The following is a 17,810-nucleotide window of genomic DNA, read 5'->3' on the forward strand; positions in this document are numbered from 1 at the left end:
GTACGTTACTATCTTGGCGTCGGTGAGATTTGTGTGCATTTGTCTTAACTGTATATACGTGTTGAAGTTTTTCTTTTCTGTGCCTTTTTGTAGAAGAACAACAACAGCAACTGCACTTTCATGACTCAAAGTAGCTTTAGACCGAGTAGAAGAATGACGAGAAAACCGTGTCACAAAAACGTCTCCGCCTCTGGCGACCGTAGACCCGATGTTCACTCAGCGTCTTACTTTGACCCACACACCGACAACCACGAGCCGTCTTCCCTGCACGTCATCTCTCCTCACGCGTGTAGTAGCCACATCACAACTGCGCCGCATGGCCAGCGCCCGCCAGAATGTGCGACACCCGTTTCCTTTCTGTCACCGTGACTACACGACAACCTGTAGTTGCGTCGATTATGCACTGATGTACGTGGTATCTAGATGCATGTGGACCCAATAAAGATCAAATACAGTTTTAAAAAAGAAAAAAAGAAAAAGAAAAGAAAAATATGGATGGATCTGCCTGTTCATTTCCTGTTTTTGTTTTTTTGTTGTTTTTTTTTACCGTTGTTCCGTGGCATCAGGTCTGATTGTGATGCTGCTGCTGCAGCATCTGCCGCCGTATTAAAGCCACATTAGTGACGGAGCACAGCTGCACCAAAGGAATGACAAGTTCCTTCAGGCCACACAGCGGCGAGGCGTCTTCCAGCGACAGCAATCAGTGCTACCTTGAGATATTGGGGGGGATTTGAGCTACACGTTAAAGAGATTTGGTGTCATTTTCTTTTAATTTATTAGATTAGTTTCGTCGAGGTGCCGTTCAGGATGTCGGATTAGTCGCTGGAGGGATTTGGTCGAGGTTTGGAGTGGATAAAGAGATCCAAAGTTGTCCAAATGAACGCAAAACTGTTGACTGATTGAAGGCTGATTAAAAAGACGCACTGCTGCAGCAGAGGGAGAGCGTAAAGGCGGCAGGTTTCGGTGGGTGGGAGTGAGGAGATAAAGTAACAGCTTGCGTTGATAAAAAAAAACAACAACAGAGTAATTGCTTTTCTTGGAATTTATTGCCACGTTTGATTGAAAAAAACAAATAAGCGAGTCATGTCGGAACGCCCTGCGTCAGCGCGAGGCCTGAAGGCCGCCTCACGTTTCCCTTTGGGTTCGTCACAAGTGCACCGCTAATTTGTACATTTGCCTGATGAAACCTGGATGCAACGCTGCTCACAGCGTGCGTTACACAACCGTCTGATGAGGGAGACGGCAGGACACTTTGCAGCAACTTTAACCCATTTTGTTAAAAAAAATATATAAATATATATAGATATACAGTATATATTTAAAAAGACATTTGACACATGGCAGATGCAGAAACAATTCGGACACATAAGAGAGATAAATTATTGTGACTAACAGAAAGCAAAGGCAATAACAACAGATGTAGACATCCATCAGTCACAAACTCAAGCGACCAACAGGGGGCGTCTGCTTACAAATCTCATGCATTTGCATGAATATATAAACTCTTCTCTCCATTTTCAACCGGTCCTCATTCTATATAAATCCACTGGGACCCGCCGAGTCTGAAAGTCTTCAGCCCCACTCAGTGTTCGCATTCACTTTCCATCCTCCCGGAGGGGGGGGGAGCAGCGAGGGCGGGAGGTCGGGAATGGAGAGGAGCCGCTGACGCACGCCCCTCTCCACCTGGTCCTCCTCCTCTTCCTCCTCCTCCTCCTCCTCTTCTTCAGTTTTCACATCTCTGCGGACATAAATTATGCAACATTTCAATTCCAATTCAGCAAGCGTAACCTTTTTGCCGCGCCGAAGCGCGCACAGCTAGGTGTCGCACGTGAAAACCGCTGTGCGTACCCTTTGGCGGCGAGCGCGGTTTTCTTCTTCTCCCGCCTGGAGAGCCACTCGTCGACGCTTCGCTCCGGAGGGACTCTGCCGCCTGGGTTTTCTCTGCGCTGCTTTTCCCCTACGCAAAAAAATTACGCTTCAGTGAAAACAAAGCAACGGCAAATCAACGCGCGCAGACGCATTGCCTCAATAACACGATCAGTAATCCTTTTATTCACTTTGTATGATGAACACTTCATGTAATAAATCGGGCGCATTGTTGTGAGATGAGTGCGCCAAGTTTGAATTCAATTATTTGAACCAGCGCTACAGCCGAACCACGAACCCTTACCTTCAATCTGTCTTCTTAAATGGGAAAGATCCACTTCTGACATATGGGAAAACCTGCAGTTGGGGCCAAAGTCACAAAATCCTATGGGAAAAAGGACAATGCAGATCGACTGTGAAGAAAACACAAAACTCTGTAGTTTATTTTTCTATTACAAGTTGAAAAGGTCATATTACCTCTTTGCAGGAACTTTCTGCACGGTTTTTTCTCCAGCTCATCGTGCAGAATGGCTGCAGAATCTAATAAAAAAAAAATAATAAAAAAAACATTGTATTTTGAAAACATCATGTTTCAAAGATAAAAAACTGTACCTTCACTTTTACTGGACTGGTTTCTGAGGTTGCGCAGCCGTCAGCTGCAGACTGGGCTCACCTCTGAAGTTGTCGAACCAAGCCTTCTTGGCTCGGTGATGCTGAACACCGTTCAGGTGTTTTTTTCTGTTGTGCATGTTGTCCTGGAAGGATCGGTCACAGTAGTCGCAGAAGTATCTCTTCCCCATGGCAAAGGAGAAATCCTTCAACCAAAAAAAAAAAAAAAAAAAAAAACACCACTTCAGACACGTCTTAAAAACACAAGACAGGAAACGTTACATTTGCATTTTGTTTGCGTGGTAGCCGAGATGCTAAACTACTTACAGTCCTAAATAAAAGAGATAGCTCAGTGTTGCATGGTGGCAACATTAAACAATTTGATTTAAAAATACAAATGTGCGCATGTGTTTTTGTGTATACATATGTATGTATACACATATTGAAATGTATTTACATCAGCTGTCGCCGTATATTTTTTCTAGTATATCAATTTATGTGTCGGGGGGGGGGGGTGTTGGGGGGGACTATAATATACAAATGTAAACGGTGTCAATACTAAAAAAAAAAACTAAAAAAACAAACAAACGAGGACTAATTTTAACCGTACACGAACGTCCCTTGGCTGCCATCTAGTGGCTTCACCAAATAAGTGATGGCGTTTGAAACTACTTCGGTTTGTTAAATTGTGATTACCGCTTCCAAAAATGCAGTTACCAAACATCTGTAAATTTCAGACTTACCTTGTGTGTCAGCTGACAGATTATCCTCGATATGAACCATAAAAACAGCCACCGATGAGTCCGTGGCACTCTATAGTATGTCTAACGATAGCTAATCTAGCAGCTAGCTAGTTCTGAACAGCACTGAAAATTATCCATCAAAATTCGTATTGAACGTGGATTTAGAGTGCGGATTGAAAACCTGGAACAGCCTTGTAAAGAGCACTCGGCATTAGAGTACGTTTCTATGCCTAACAGAACTAAGCAACACAGAAAACAGAATACGCACGCTTCACGGATCCGACTACGGGGTCTCTGAAGGGCCAATTGAAGAGTCGGTTCTCTTATTGAGGAAGCCGTTTTGCGACGACATCCGGTCCTGCGCAGTGCGCACTCACCCGCCAAGATGTCGCTGACCCAGTCCGTCTATCACTTGCTCTTCAGGAGAACGTCCACCTTCGCCATTACCATCATGGTCGGAGCGGTCTTCTTTGAGCGATTATTCGACCACGGTGGCGACGCGATCTTTGAGCATATGAATCGCGGGGTGAGTCGAGGGTTTTGTCGGCTTTAATGCCTCTTTTTACCTGACCTTGCAAATAGAGGGCGAGCCTAAGCTAATGCTATCAACGCTAGCATGCCCGCTCAGCTTAACAACATCCCGTTTCGTGATTAAAACTCAAAATTTCAACTCACAGTTTTGTTGACAGTGACTCACCTTTTGGTCCTGATTTGTGCTCTTTTTTTGTAGAAATTGTGGAAGCACATCAAACACAATTATGAGAATAAAGACGAGGAATAGGACGCCGCTCCGGGTTGTCTAAGGCTAAGGTGCAGATGTGTGTGTCACACTCGGTTCATCCATTTCTTCCTGGCCTCCACCACCTGAGTCAAGCCGCGGTCAACATGGACTTTGTGCTCTATGATCATGCCCAGGCTGGCATCGGTTACCGGGGGGAGCTGTCCGAGCCCGACTGACTGTCCAGACCACCATGAAGATGGAGCATCGGTTCCTTGTCACCTTCTCACACCCCCCATTCCTGTTGTTTTATGTAAAGCCTTCGTTCCTCTCTTCTCTGATTGTACATGCATAAATTAAACGTGTTGATGACTTATTCGTTTTGTGTATTGCTTTGATCGAACTACGTCCAGTTGTCACACCCGCGATTGAATCTGCTCGTGATGTTTTTTTCTTCTTATTCATCCACTTGGTTGTCGCGAGCAGTGCTTCAGTCTGTCAAAAGAAAGTGGGTGTTTATTCTGTAGTGTTATTGCTCAGTGTCCTGAAGTGTTCAAGGTTATGGCCTCTTGGCAGCCGAAGTAACTTACAGCCTAAAAAGACAACTGTCTTTCTTCTTTATTCATTTGCCAACAGAGATTGAAAGGAGAGTCCTTGATTAACCGATAAACGAGATTTTAATGTTCTTAGACATTGGGTAACTTTTTAAGTTTAACAAAATTGTAAATGCAGACTAAATTTGATCATTCATGAGCAGCTTTTTTAGACTGGATAAAGTTGTTGTTTTTTTCACAAGAAACCCAATTGTTGGGGGCGGGGGGGGGATATAATTCAAATTGTTTGTTTGTTTTTACTTTTTTAATTCCAAACAGATTTTAGTAGCTCAAAAGTGCCATTTACGCCTTCGGGCTCTAAGGGGTGAACTAACTCCACCGTTCCCTCGAAGCAGCAGTTACTCTAAAAGTAAAAGGACCAAAGAACAGCCTTAATTCCCAAAACATTGTCAACAATTCAAGCAACAATTTTTATTTTATTGTGAAAAAGTAAACAATTAAAATTTTGGTTCGGTGGGTGTGATGGTATGAACAACATTTTTAAAAGAAAAAAAAAGTAATTCGATAAACTCTATAAATGAATGTTTTCAGCGGTAAGAGTTTGTATTAACAAAAAGCAGATCACGTGTAAATCTTGGTTTGGTGATATATATTTGTTTTTTTTGTTTTTTTTGCCCTGATATCACAGCTGGTGGTATCCCACTTGATCCCACTAGTTGTGAGATCAAGTGCGACATCAGAAAGCTGGAATCAACATTAACACTGTTTGCAACATGAACCCAAAGATTCTATTAATCCTCACACACTGGGAATTTACGTTTTATCAGTGCAGCGCAGTAGTGTAAAGGGAGTTGCTGTCACCCCAACATTCTTGTAAAGTAAATGCAAGACTCATAATTGACAAATATACATCTTTCAAATCACGAAGACATTGTTTTAACAAGTATGTTTGGCATGCAACATAAGATCTGCCCACTGAACATGTACACATATGATATTACATAAAATAAGAGATGCTTTTGAAACATTGTAAAGAAGCTGTCTAGGCTATTTGTAGTGTAATACACACAGATGCAACATGACAATCACTAGTCTCAATGCATGCCTTGCTTCACAGTTTGGAAATTTTAAAGAAATAAATCTTTAAAAAAAAAAAAAAAAAAGTACATTCAGGCAAATTGTAAAAAAATTTTTTTTATCAGTTTATTACATAAATTTACATTTTGTCATAAAATGTAGTAAAACAAGCAGAATTACACAAATCCTCATATTTGTCACACAGATCTCTCGCAGGTCTTAATACTTTGTCCATTTGAAGGTTAAAAAAGTACAACCTTGTCCTTTAACCAGCCCCACACCTGGGTGAGCCACAAGTTCACTCCGAGTTCTGAGAGGTACTGCAGCTCTGGCATGAGCATCTTCTCACACTCGGCCCTTAATTTGGGATCGATGCTCTTCTTCATGTTGTAGCCGAGGATGGACGACTCTCCCACAGGCTGCCAGGGCTTGAAACGTTCATCCTGGATATCTTTAGCCTCCACCGCCTCTCCTTCCTCAATACAGATAGACTTCATCTCGTCGTTCCTCCTCCTCAGCTCCTTGAGCTCCCGCTCCATTCTGTCCCTTCCAAAGGCCTCCACTCTGTTCCAGAAGGTGGCGTTAAAGTGCTGGTAGAGCTTCCAGTCGGCCCCGTTCCACCGCAGAGCCTTGGCTCTCATCTCGGGGCTCAGGTGAGACACGGACGACTTCTTTCGAACGTTGAGCTTGAAATACAGGACATCCTCCATGGTCCAGCAGAGCGTGTCCTTCAGCAGGATCAGGGACTCCTCAAAATATTCCATCAGAAGCACAAAATCGAAGCGCCGGGATAATTCCTGGATCCCTGTTATGACGCGGGGGTCGTCAGCCTCCAGGTTGTTCTCCAGGCCAAAGTCGAAGGAGAGCATGTTCCTTAGGTAGAAGGAGTTGAGGGCGTCCGAGTGGTAAAAGGTCTGAGGGCTGGCCAGGAACGTGGCCAGCTTGTCTTCTCCGCTGATCCTCCACGTGAGCGGAACCGTGGTGTGATAGTAGTGGAAGGCCGACTCAAAGACGTCCGCTGGGTCGCGCAGGATGCTGATGTACATGGCGTGTGGGGGCAGCAGCTTGGCCACCTCATGGTGATTGAAGCGCATGTGGTTGCAGATAATGTTGAAGCAGTCGCCGGGCCGGTAGTCCTTCACCTGGGACACTTGGAAGGGCGACGGGTAGAAGTCGTTGCGTCCCTTGGGGAAGGCAAATTTGAGGTTGTGCTTCTGTCCGAACCTGAGGAGGATGTTGAGGAGGGTGCTGCTGCCCGTCTTGTGGGTCTTCAGGTACATGATGTTAACTTTGGCCGAGCACGCCGGACTCTGATCGGGCATGCTGGCATTGTGCTTCACCAAGGTGGCCAGTCTGGAGGAGCACGTGTCTTCCTGAGAGGCCCTGAGACGGATTGCAGGGATGACGAATTGTCAGCAAGCAGATTTGAGCTGAAAGGCGACTTTGCAACATCTTGATTTGTTTTGTTTTGTTTTTTATCTCTTACCACATTTCCTGACGGGTGGGGTTGGTCAGGCAGTACATCACCAGCAGGACGTTGGTGAGGGACACCCAGACAATCAGGCAACGTATCATGAGTGTGCACTTTCTTCCTTTTAGGGCACACATGACTGCAAATGAAGTGAGTTGAGTAAACAGAGGTGGAATATGTGTCACAATAGCCGTTGCATGACCATTCAAGGGAGATTTTCTGACTTCACCTGGTGCAGAATAAACCGTGCAGCAGGCAATAAAAAAAGATAATAGAGCTAACCCTAGATGACCTGAAGCATTGAGCTCATAAACAGATATTATAGCAAAGACACAGGTGAATCTCAACCACATGCCCCACCCCCACATCACACAGCACCTTTCATAATGGTGGACAACCAGCGCAGGGGTTGGACGGGAAAACTCGAAACCGGAAAGCTGTCGTCTCCTGAGCCTGCAGCCAGGAGAGAGCCTCCTGTGTCCACCACGGAACCTTCCACCTTGACTTACCCTGCAGGCCTGCCTCCCCATGAAATCTTCCTCCCCTGCCGGAAATAAGGGTGAAACCGAAAAAAAAGTGCTGAATTGTCAACCTCCGTCGGCTCGACAAAGAGCCCCCATGTTTACCCTGAAAACACAGCGACGTGACGGTGTTTACGGCAAACGCCAAGTAGCGATGGGAGCAGAGAAGCGGCACCAAAACAACACTAGAATCAATTCATTCAATGAGAAGGATTTCGATGTAGCGGCTGGCCGAGGGTGTCAATCAGAACTTGTACCACCTGTAGGCCTGAAACGGCGGCCCTGTCTATCCTTTCTGTTGTAATAAAAACAAAAAAAAACAAATCCAGATTGGTGAGTCTGTGTAGACCCGACAGAAGGTGTGTCGTTCACAAATGCCAGCTGTCAAACTGTGTCTCACGCGAAGCGGCGGCACAAGAAAAATAGTTTTCAATCTCTAAATCTTTGATGCTCAGGTCATGGAAAAGCATCCAGCAGCGGCACAGCACCTGTTGAGGGAGAGCACTCATAGAGAGAGAAGTCATGATTACCTGAGGATTAGACAGGAACAGCGTCCAGGTGAAGGGTTGACAATAGAGTGGAGGTGAGACTTACACACACACACACACACCAGCCCAGGTCACCTCTCATTGGCTGCTGGGTGTGGCGGACGCCGAGAAACCAGCGCCCCGCCGGCCAATGGTGCAAAGCAGTGTGGTTGTATTTTTTTTTGCGCAGCCAAGTGTTCTTAAGTTTGGGAGGAGGGTTTTTCTTGCTGTCTGAAAAGGTTTTGGCTGCGTTCCTCACAGGTGAGGACACAATTGTCTATATCACAATATGCTCTAACTATGGTCAGAGTATGACCTGACGACATTTTAAAGGCCCACTGTTTAAGGTTCAGCAGCATTTAATGGTCAGAGACACAACACGGTCACCACCTAACATGTGGATCTTCTCTTTATGTAAATATAAATGGCATTATTGCATTAAAAACAACACAGCGTTTCATATTTTTGCACCTTTATCCAGCCAAGATGCTACATACTTTGCTTTTCTCAGTTTTGAACTCACGGTTTACCTTTCTTCTGGGCTGGACCTTTTGGTAAGAACAAACTCACCATCTGTTATGATAATAAAAGCATTTAATGATCTGTTTATCTGTCAGTCTATCTATCGGACTGTTAATGATAAACCAGCTCTCCCGCAAGACCTGGATAAAGCCTTGGAGGTGGTTCAATCTGCAGCCTCAGATTATAAACATTACACTGTGGCCCCTCCCAGCAACCAGAGGAGTCTGTTCAGTGAAAGACTGCTCCTTTCCAAGTGTCGGACCGCCAGGCTCAAGAACTCCTTTGTCCATCATGCCATCACACTCTACAACTCCTCACTTGGGGGGGGGGACGACATGGAGTGCTGAGGGTAGTAGAAGGGAAGGGAGGTGGCCATTTCTGCTCTTGTGCAACTCATGAGCACCTAGAAATGGACACTCTTCCTATGCTGCATAAATCTTACCCTGACCCAACAACAAAGCCATACCCCGTATTTCTATATCTATTTATATTATTCAATTCTTCCTTTACTGTATATTAGTAATTATTTACTATTTTGATACCTATGTGCCGCTATTTTTCTATCTGTGTGCTGCTATTTTGTCTATCTGTGTGCTTAAATCTCTTCCATCTGTGCGCTGCTTCAATTCACTGCTGTTGAAAGTTTTAATTTCCCTGAAGGAGTCATCCCAAGAGGATCAAAGAAGTCTGTCTATGTCTATGTCTAATTTAGTCTTTTGATTTTCGAGCTGCGTCCTATCAGCAGAAATAATTAACAGCGCCAAACCCGAAATACAGTTATAAAAGACCTAATGTATTTTATTGTGTTGAGTACTGATTACATCCATTTACATCTGTACAAAGTATTATGTGCAGCAGTACTGCGGCAACATTCAACAAACATGTCATCCTCGTGTAGAATGATTACTCAATGCCGCCTGAGATAAAAACACAAAACACTGTCTTGCGCTACACAGGATAAAAAATCTCCTCTAGTTCATTCAAGCATGTACAAAGTCACACTACAAAAAAATAATTAAAGTGTTAATCTTTAGTCTGAAAGAGTAACACTTTCATTTAACATATATATATATATATATATATATATATATATATATATATATATATATATATATATATATATATATATATATATATATGTATATATATATATATATATATATATATATATATATATATATATATATGTATATATATATATATATATATATATATATATATATATATATATATATATATATATGTATATATATATATATATATATATATATATATATATATATATACATATATATATATATATATACACACATATATATATATATATATACACACACAAGCCATTCGTCGTTCACAGTCTCAACTAAAAGTCGCCATGTTGGTGGGGCTTCCACTCGGCGTTAAAGAGCAAAATAAATTCTTACGTGGCGTGCAGCGGCAACGCCGGTGATAAACCTTGAACTAAGTGAACTCGCAGCCAGTTCCTTCCATCCATGCGAGTGATGCTTATGCAACATCTGGAGTTGTTGACTCGGCAGCCCTGCTGTGATTTCCTCAGCATGAGGACACAGAGAACAAAGTGTGTCTGCTCCAGTACATCCAACAGCTGTCGCTTGTCATCTTGTTTTTCCAGGTCTGAGCAACTGCTCAGTTCCGGAACCCCGTCAGTCCGGAACCCCGTCAGTCCCGAACCAGTTCAACCGGACAGAGTCGCAGACGCTAACTTTAAGGTAACCATTAAATACAGTGTTGATTCACTAATGCACAAAAAGAACAGTAACAATGCACAAACTAACAGTTTAAAATCAGAGACTAATTGATTTCTCCAGTTGTGTTACGGGCCAGTCTGGACTTTTTGTCAAGGCACCAATGTAGAGGACTGGCCAAGCCTTAGAGTAACTGGCACAACGTTCTGCCAACTACACAACAATTAATGCAGTTACATGGGCAGCAATCTCCGCCAAGGAGTGAGCGCCAGCCAAACCGGCTTGTGAAAATAAAATCAGGAGCGGCTACAATTAAGAACAGCAGTCAGCTCGCAGGCAGTGGCGCTGTAGAAACAAGCGGAATGCTTCTGTTAACAGTGTTTCACGGTTGGGTGTTGATGGATTTCGTTTTCTTTGTCCCTTCGACTTAGTAGGCGGGCTTGTAGACGAGCTGACCGGCCAGGATCCTGCGCTTCAGCTCCGTCCACAGCAGGCTGCGCTCTCTCTGCGAGCCCTTCATGAAGCCGCGGTTCTCCTGAGCGCGGCGGGACAGGTAGGGGATGACTTCATTCACCGGGCCGTAGGGGACGTACTTGTAGACCGGGAAACCCGCTTGACCTGTTTGCGGCGAAGCAAAAGACAGTTTCAGCCTGGTGGGAGGAGGACGGGGGGTGCAACCTTGTCCACTTCACATCAGGGACTTTGCACTGTGTCCTGAGTCGCAACCGTGGCGTGCAAATATTGTCTCAAGGATGCTGCGGTGGATGACGTTTCTTTATCTCGGAAAAAACGATAACAAGTCCTCTGCACAATTTTTAGCATGCGTCAGAAAAATGGGGTCGATCAATCGATGCAGGTTTTGTCAAGGGTACTAACCATTCACAGACATGGCTGATGGTTTTGAAAAAAAAAATCAATTTTGGCACGATTCGCAGGGTATGACCGTCTTCAGGTATGAGCGAGAAAAAGAGACAGCGTGTGTTCAAAATGGTGACGTCATTTTCTATAAAATCAAGCAATTGTCGATATAGAAGTATTGATATAGAGGAATATCGCAAAAGTGTCATTTTTTTTCGCATTGAAATATCGCTTTTATTTTGCGATAAACTGTAATGGATATTGTAGATCATTTTGCAAAGTTGCATCAGGAGAGCCAGGACTTGTTTTCTACTCCTGAAGTATCAATTAACGCCAATGCATCAGACCCGGAAATTTTCAGCAGCGCCCACTGCGGCAGGCAGCGCCCACCGCGGCAGGCAGCATGCCTCAGTTTCCTGGAACCCACTGGTGAGTGTGATGCAAGCCTCTGTGACGCACTTATTCACAAGTTTACTTTTAGTATCAGTGCTGAGCGGCGACATACCGAGTGGGAAGCTGATCTGGTCGCACATTCCAAGCAGCTGTCCAAAGTAAACCTTGTTCTCGGTGGGTGAAAGGCCCATCTCATTCATCCTGGGGGGGGGGGAGAGAGCACGCACACGGTCAGGAGCCCATTACATAATTTAAATCTGCGGCGTAGTATTCTGAAAACCCATTGGGCAACAAGGTTATGTAAATAATAAATTACGATCCTTTAATAGCGTCAACAAAGAGAGCGTTTCACTTGGCAAAGTGTATGCAGGTGGCAGGGATTAGCCCGATTGTAAATGTGCAGGAGGATTGCGGCTGCCTAACAAACTCACTTTTCCAGGGTGAACTTCACCGTGTCCTCGTTGTGAGTGGCAACCATAATATTTGCCTTGCGGCTGTGTTCAATCTCCTCCAACACATACTCCAAACACCTGGACCAGGACAAGGAGGAGGTTAAGACACTGATTAACCTGGGGCGTGGGTGGAGTCAAATAAGTGATTGGTCACATTGCGTCGCTCACTTGTGATACATCCTGTTGGTGGCCTCGTAGTCTGGGTTGATGGGGTCTTCGTAGCCAATCTCCTTGGCCCGGTCCCTCTCCTGGTACATGTAGGCTCCTCGGACCAACTTGGCGCCAAAGTACCAGTTCTCCCGGCGCGACAGCTCAATGTCCACGGTCACATTGTCATAGGCTTCCTAGAATATTAAAGTATGTATGTAGACATTTATTCTTTAGAAAACACAAAACAAATTGATGACAAAACACCTTTATATTGCCAGTCCCAATACGATTCCTCTACCAGCCTCTGCACACTGGCGCCTTTATGACCATGCCCTTATACCAAGAATGAGGTGATAAAAGCTGTGAACGCAGCCCCACCTTGAGGTAACACTGGTAGGTGTTGAAGATGATTGGCTTCTCCCTGTTGAACCTCCGCTGCATCTCCAGGGTCAGGCGGCTGATGGCCGGCTGGAAGTACGTCTGCTCGGCGTCCACCATCAGCCTCACGCCATTCTCCAGGGCGTGCTTTACGGACACGTCAGAGTCAAGTCAACGGGTCAACGCTCCGGCGGAGGACGTAGCCTGGCGTGTCGCGATGCTAGGCGATGCTTACGTTAGCCAGGAGGTCCACCCTCTGCAGCATTCTCTTCATCTGCCTCTCCTCCTCAGCCGTGAACATGTTGAGCAGCGGCTCCAGCTGGCCCGTCTGCGCGGAAAACACACACAAAGCTGCTCATCAGAGCGCATTAAACACAGACAGTTCTGGCTGCATCACTGTGACTCAGCTCTTATTGGTGCCATGGATATGACAAGCGGCCGCAGTATCCACGGAGTAAATGTTGACTCGTACTGCAGCAGGAAGCTGTTTAGGCGAGCAGCCAAATGCTGCCTTTTTCCATTTTAGGCCTATTTTACCGTTTATCAGCCATCTGTCAGTTGATAAATAATTGGCAGGTCGGTAGAATATTATCCAAATGCCTATGAAGTCAAAGATCCAGCCTGAGAGACAGATTTCTGGCTTTTACTGTTAGCAACAGGTATGAAACCAATGCAGAAAATCCCCTGACTTATGACTTGATGGTCATAAATGTTCTACTGACATCAGTTATGATAGTGGCAACACCTGCTGGTGAAAACCCTCTGTTACAGCTTGTTAGTAGCACCGTAGCTCAACATGGACCAGCGGCCCAACCCCCCAGCAGCAACACAGACAGAATTCTGCCCCACCCCCACCCCAGTGAAAACAGTCACATGACAGCAACTCACCTCCAGGCTGGGCACCATGAGCAGGTTGGAGATCTTTGTCGTGTCGTTGATGAGACTGTTCCAGTCCAGCAGGTCAATGGTGCTGCAGCGGAGGCGGGGTGACAGAGGGACGTTAGACACTTTTTTTTACCCTGGTTTGTGGGCGTTTTTAGTGTCATTGTGTTCATTCATACCCCGACAAGCCCAGCTTCTCGCCGGTAAACCAGTTCTCGACCTCGTCCTTGCAGCCCACGCCCAGTTTGGTCAAACTCTCCTGAAGACAGACATCAAATTTTTACAGTTTGAAACGATGCCGAGCTGCAATCTTTATATCCTGACAGTGCAGTTCTATTTTTGATAGTGACATTTTTTAAATTTCATTTTTGACAGAGCACTTCTTGACTCTTCCATTTTTACTTATGTTCATATATATGTATTTATTTCTTGTATGGAAAGGAGATGCAAACCTAAGTTTCCTTGTACGTTTATAACAGCAATAAAACTTGTTCCGACTCTGGTAAAGCATGGCAGCTGTGTGAAAGCCGGCATGACGGGGCAGGTTTTGCCGCAGGCGAGACCACACCTTGAGCTGCTCCAGCTCCAGCCTCTGCTCCAGGACCATCATGTCGGATTTTCCCTGCTGCTCCGCCAGGAAGTTGAAGAAGCGTCTCCACTTGACCAGGACCTCTGAGAACTGGAGCTGCACAGAAAAAACAACACAAGGAGCGCCTCAGAGAACTGCATTTTCATCTCATTATTTGCATGTAAGACCTTTTTGTGCATCACCTGATCTATTTGCAATGTGATATTTCTAGAAGGTCAACTTACAAGGAACTGCGGCCGCCCCAGTGCAGTCATTTTGATGGCAGAGAACCCGTCTGCAGAGGCTCCACCTGCAAATCGTTGGCAATTCATTTCACTTTTCGCAGCAGCTCCAAAATCAGGTGTTCACGATTTTTTTGGTTGTTTTTTTTCTGCTCAAAATCTCACCAGAGGCCTTGATGCAGTTGATGAACGTCTCCATCTGATTGTCGCATTTGGCTTCATCTGCGTAGAAGTAGGTGCGGGCGCTGATCACGCCGCCTCGCCTGTCTCCGAACTGACGGTGGGCCGTGTACTTCTTCTCACGCTGGTCGGCACCTGAGGTGGAATGTCACAGTTTATTTGCAAGGAACCCTCCAGGAGGAGTAAAACATCACTGTTTTGCCTGAAGCTGCCTTCATAATGTTAAATTATTACAGAGACAAATGCATTATTTTTCTCAGTTCAGGAAACTTTTCAGCCTGTTTTGTCTATTTTTGCCAAGAACTACAACTTTCAAGGTCTTTCTTGTTGGAATTATTTCATAATCTCAATTAATTCATTCTAGTCCAAAAATCAGTGACAGGAAAAATCTATTTTTTGTTTGTTTTCCCAATTATCAACCGGGTAACATGAACCTGCCTTCTCCTTCCTGGCCATATGTAACCAGGAGAGCTCTGAATCCGTATATAGCCGGAGCTCAGTCTAGACCGCAAGGCCGCATTGCCCTCCCACACTCACACCGCGTTCAGGACAAGCTAGATCAGCTAAACATGAGTGAAAACAAGTGTAGTCTTTCCTTCTGCCCCCTAGCCCCAAATACCCCCCTCTCCTCCTCCCCAACATCTACATGACAGTTACAACTTTCTCTCTGGGCATGTGATCTTTTTTTTTTTAATGCAGGATGGTTGATACTATATTTCTTGATCTTATCTCAGGGAGGGGTAGCTGGTCATGTGAATCTGACCGCCTTCCTGTGCCGGTTTTTGAGACAAGTAATTGTCTTTCACTGAGGCAAAACACACACACACACACACACCTGGACTTTCTTTCTCTGCCTCCGAAACACAAGAGCTGGAAAAAGAGAGAGAGGTAGAGAGAGAATACAATTAAAAAAAAAACAACATATATGTCAAGGACAAACATGGGCAAGTCTGCAAATTGTTGCTGTAATGGCTGGTAATCTAGAGTAAACACTTTTTTTCTTGTCTAATGACCCTTTAAATATTCTAAATATTCTAATTAAAAATAAATCAGATATGTCGCATTCACTGCCACGTGCTCTTTGCCCTCCTCCCTGTCTTTTCCATTTATGGTTCCTGCAAACTGGCTGCAGTTCAGCAAATATGTCTCTGGATTATGTTTGTGTGATTTGTGACATAACTACCTCTCACCAAATTACTCCTGGGAACATTGTGTAACCTTCTTTTAAGCATGTGTGTGTAAATTCCAGAACCGGATCGGCTCATGGGAAAAAAACAAAAAGGGTGCAGCTTTAAGGTACAGGCCTCCCCTCAGCTGACAAATCAAGCTCAGCCAATCACAGCAGAGGGGTCTGTCCCAGCTGACCAATAGCAGGACGGACACTGTCACACTAGCGAACAGAAAACACTAAATTAAGATTTCCATGCAGGGCTTGTTTATGTGTACAGGATGTTAATCATTGGCAGTTTCATAGGAGCTTGATACATTATGAAAGAGTCCCTGAACTTCTGCATTAATATTTTACTTCTGGGTTCTCGTAATCCCGAACATTTCTAAAGGGTGACTGTAGTCATCCATGATAATTATGCCAGTGTCCTAAAATGACCTTAGAAATAAGGATAACCGGTCTTGTAGCATTGAGGCGAACAGCCAATATGTTCACAGTCCTATTTCAGAGGCAGTGGTGAAATTAATATGATCAACATTTGTACGGGAAGAAAAAAATCTGGTGTAATTTCTGCTAGTTTGTTTTCTTACACCCTGTTTTTGTGCAGCTCCTCTGGCAAACACTGGCAGGATGGTGTAGGAGCCCTGTTCCAGTTTGATCCAGTTTGTGCAGGCCATTATGTGCAGTAGGCTGATGGCGGACTGCTGATGCTGCTGTGTGAAATGTGACGCTGGTAAAGTCAAATATAGCTCGCCTACACAGGCCCTTTCCTGTTTCCTTGCAGGCAACCCACGTGCTCATTCTCATAGTGAAAGTTTACTCATAGCGGAGAAACTCCCGCCAATTCATGTCTGCACCCCTGCGTGACTCACTCCATTTCCTTCTTCTCAGCCTCCTCCTGTGTCAGGTCTTCCTCCACGCTGTAGTCTAGCACAGCTCCCACGCCGAAGGCCAGGTTCTTCTGGATCAGGGGCTTGATGGCGTTGTGGTCCTCGCCTGCCACAAACTGCCCGTAGAAGGTCATCTTCATCAACTTCTCAAACACCCGCCGGCCAAACAGCTTCTTGGTCAGCTCCATCAGCTGCAGAGGGGCGACAAAGTTTTATCGTCACGCAGCAACGGTGCTGCAGTATTTTCATTTTACGTTTCAAAAACACAGTCGGACTTGAAACACTTGAGTTTTTAATGAGAGGTTTTTTTTCAAATGAGTCTGAGTGGGGAGAACTCGCCTCTTTATTCTTGTCAACGAGCACGTCGATCGTGCAGAGCTTGAAGACCAGGAGGCTCCGCAGCAGCTCGACGTTGCCCTTGCTCCTGTAGGCTTCCTCGGTGTTCTCGAAGTCGATGCGGATGTCGCTTTGCCACGGGCTCGCCGCCGCCTTGCTCGGGCTGATGACTTCCACGAGCTCCGTTTCCACCACGGGGCATCCGCCCAGCTGATCCTTCTCCTCGTGGGTCTTGGTGGACGCCACCGTGGAGCGCCACCTCCTCGGCGAGACGCGCATCTTGTGGGCGCTGGCCACGTTCGACCTCGCAAGAGCCGCGACAAACTTGGCGTAAGACATGTTTTTTTTTTCTGTTCTGTTCTGTCTTCTCTTCTCTTCTCTTCTCTTCTCTTCTCTTCTCTTCTCTTCTCTTCAGTTCTGTTCTTCTACTCCCACTGAACGAAAACACCCTTGATAAACACCGGCCACCGCTGAGTAAACGCGTCGAGCCCGAGGGATGCTGCGTAATCGTGCGTAAGCGCGCACTTGGAGAGGTTTTTAAAGGGTACGGCAAAAGGGGGAGGGGGGGTGGCGCCTCACGTGTTACGTAATGCTGCTTGTTATCACGCGCCTCTTGGTGTTTGGGTGCTCTCTTGGTTGGCTGGCTGGCTGGCTGGCGTCTTTCCCTCGGGAGGTCTCTGTTATAACAGACTGTCAAGGGGGCTGCAAGGCCGAATTACATAAAAGCACAACAGCTGACCGTGTTGGAGCAAGAAGGCAACTGATAGTCTCCAATGTTGTCTTTAATGTTTTTGGGATAAAACAATTGTTACACGTACAAGCCCATTGTGCCGTGGAATTATTTTCTTTTGTAATACGTAAACCTTTTAAGAAGGTATTTTGATACAGCTAAAATTTTGAGAACGTATCTCTTGTTTATATACTTTATTTATTTATTTTTATTGTTATTATTTCACAAATTCACACGTAGAGCGTTTCTTTTTAATCGTTTTTCACTGA

General features: G+C 45.1%; 4 protein-coding genes across 7 annotated transcripts; 1 reads left to right on the top strand and 3 right to left on the bottom strand.

Annotated features, from left to right (window-relative positions):
* Positions 1–519: 519 nt before the first annotated feature.
* Positions 520–3,526, bottom strand: zmat5 (zinc finger, matrin-type 5). Its single transcript, XM_076044766.1, has 6 exons — positions 3,219–3,526; positions 2,540–2,681; positions 2,344–2,406; positions 2,171–2,251; positions 1,849–1,957; positions 520–1,738 (listed from the first exon to the last, which is right to left on the bottom strand). Exons 2-6 carry the CDS (start codon positions 2,664–2,666, stop codon positions 1,573–1,575), a joined length of 546 nt encoding a protein of 181 aa, XP_075900881.1. The 5' UTR covers positions 2,667–2,681; positions 3,219–3,526; the 3' UTR covers positions 520–1,572.
* Positions 3,527–3,570: 44 nt separating this feature from the next.
* uqcr10 (ubiquinol-cytochrome c reductase, complex III subunit X) lies at positions 3,571–4,312 on the top strand. 2 transcript variants are annotated; one of them, XM_076044768.1, is made up of 3 exons: positions 3,571–3,744; positions 3,949–4,036; positions 4,134–4,312. In XM_076044768.1, exons 1-2 carry the CDS (start codon positions 3,604–3,606, stop codon positions 3,997–3,999), a joined length of 192 nt encoding a protein of 63 aa, XP_075900883.1. In that variant the 5' UTR covers positions 3,571–3,603; the 3' UTR covers positions 4,000–4,036; positions 4,134–4,312. The 2 variants fall into 2 exon arrangements, with proteins under 2 accessions (XP_075900883.1, XP_075900882.1); XM_076044767.1 differs by having other exon boundaries at positions 3,949–4,312.
* An 830-nt stretch (positions 4,313–5,142) lies between these two features.
* gal3st1b (galactose-3-O-sulfotransferase 1b) lies at positions 5,143–8,811 on the bottom strand. Of its 3 annotated transcripts, none has more exons than XM_076044765.1 (3): positions 8,090–8,811; positions 7,054–7,177; positions 5,143–6,950 (listed from the first exon to the last, which is right to left on the bottom strand). In XM_076044765.1, exons 2-3 carry the CDS (start codon positions 7,173–7,175, stop codon positions 5,810–5,812), a joined length of 1,263 nt encoding a protein of 420 aa, XP_075900880.1. In that variant the 5' UTR covers positions 7,176–7,177; positions 8,090–8,811; the 3' UTR covers positions 5,143–5,809. The 3 variants fall into 3 exon arrangements, with proteins under 3 accessions (XP_075900880.1, XP_075900878.1, XP_075900879.1); XM_076044763.1 differs by having other exon boundaries at positions 7,054–7,582; XM_076044764.1 differs by lacking the exon at positions 8,090–8,811 and adding an exon at positions 7,417–8,083.
* Positions 8,812–9,900: 1,089 nt separating this feature from the next.
* Positions 9,901–17,649, bottom strand: prodha (proline dehydrogenase (oxidase) 1a). Its single transcript, XM_076044770.1, has 15 exons — positions 17,241–17,649; positions 16,815–17,180; positions 16,458–16,666; positions 15,253–15,287; positions 14,403–14,552; positions 14,241–14,305; positions 13,996–14,112; positions 13,607–13,686; positions 13,434–13,515; positions 12,781–12,873; positions 12,546–12,692; positions 12,186–12,361; positions 11,997–12,095; positions 11,678–11,766; positions 9,901–10,932 (listed from the first exon to the last, which is right to left on the bottom strand). Exons 2-15 carry the CDS (start codon positions 17,148–17,150, stop codon positions 10,742–10,744), a joined length of 1,869 nt encoding a protein of 622 aa, XP_075900885.1. The 5' UTR covers positions 17,151–17,180; positions 17,241–17,649; the 3' UTR covers positions 9,901–10,741.
* Between the last annotated feature and the right edge of the window lie 161 nt (positions 17,650–17,810).

Source organism: Nelusetta ayraudi, unplaced genomic scaffold (assembly GCF_046127955.1).
Source record: "Nelusetta ayraudi isolate G7.1 ecotype Tasmania unplaced genomic scaffold, CSIRO-AGI_Nayr_v1 ptg000083l, whole genome shotgun sequence".
NCBI classification, from domain to species: domain Eukaryota; kingdom Metazoa; phylum Chordata; class Actinopteri; order Tetraodontiformes; family Monacanthidae; genus Nelusetta; species Nelusetta ayraudi.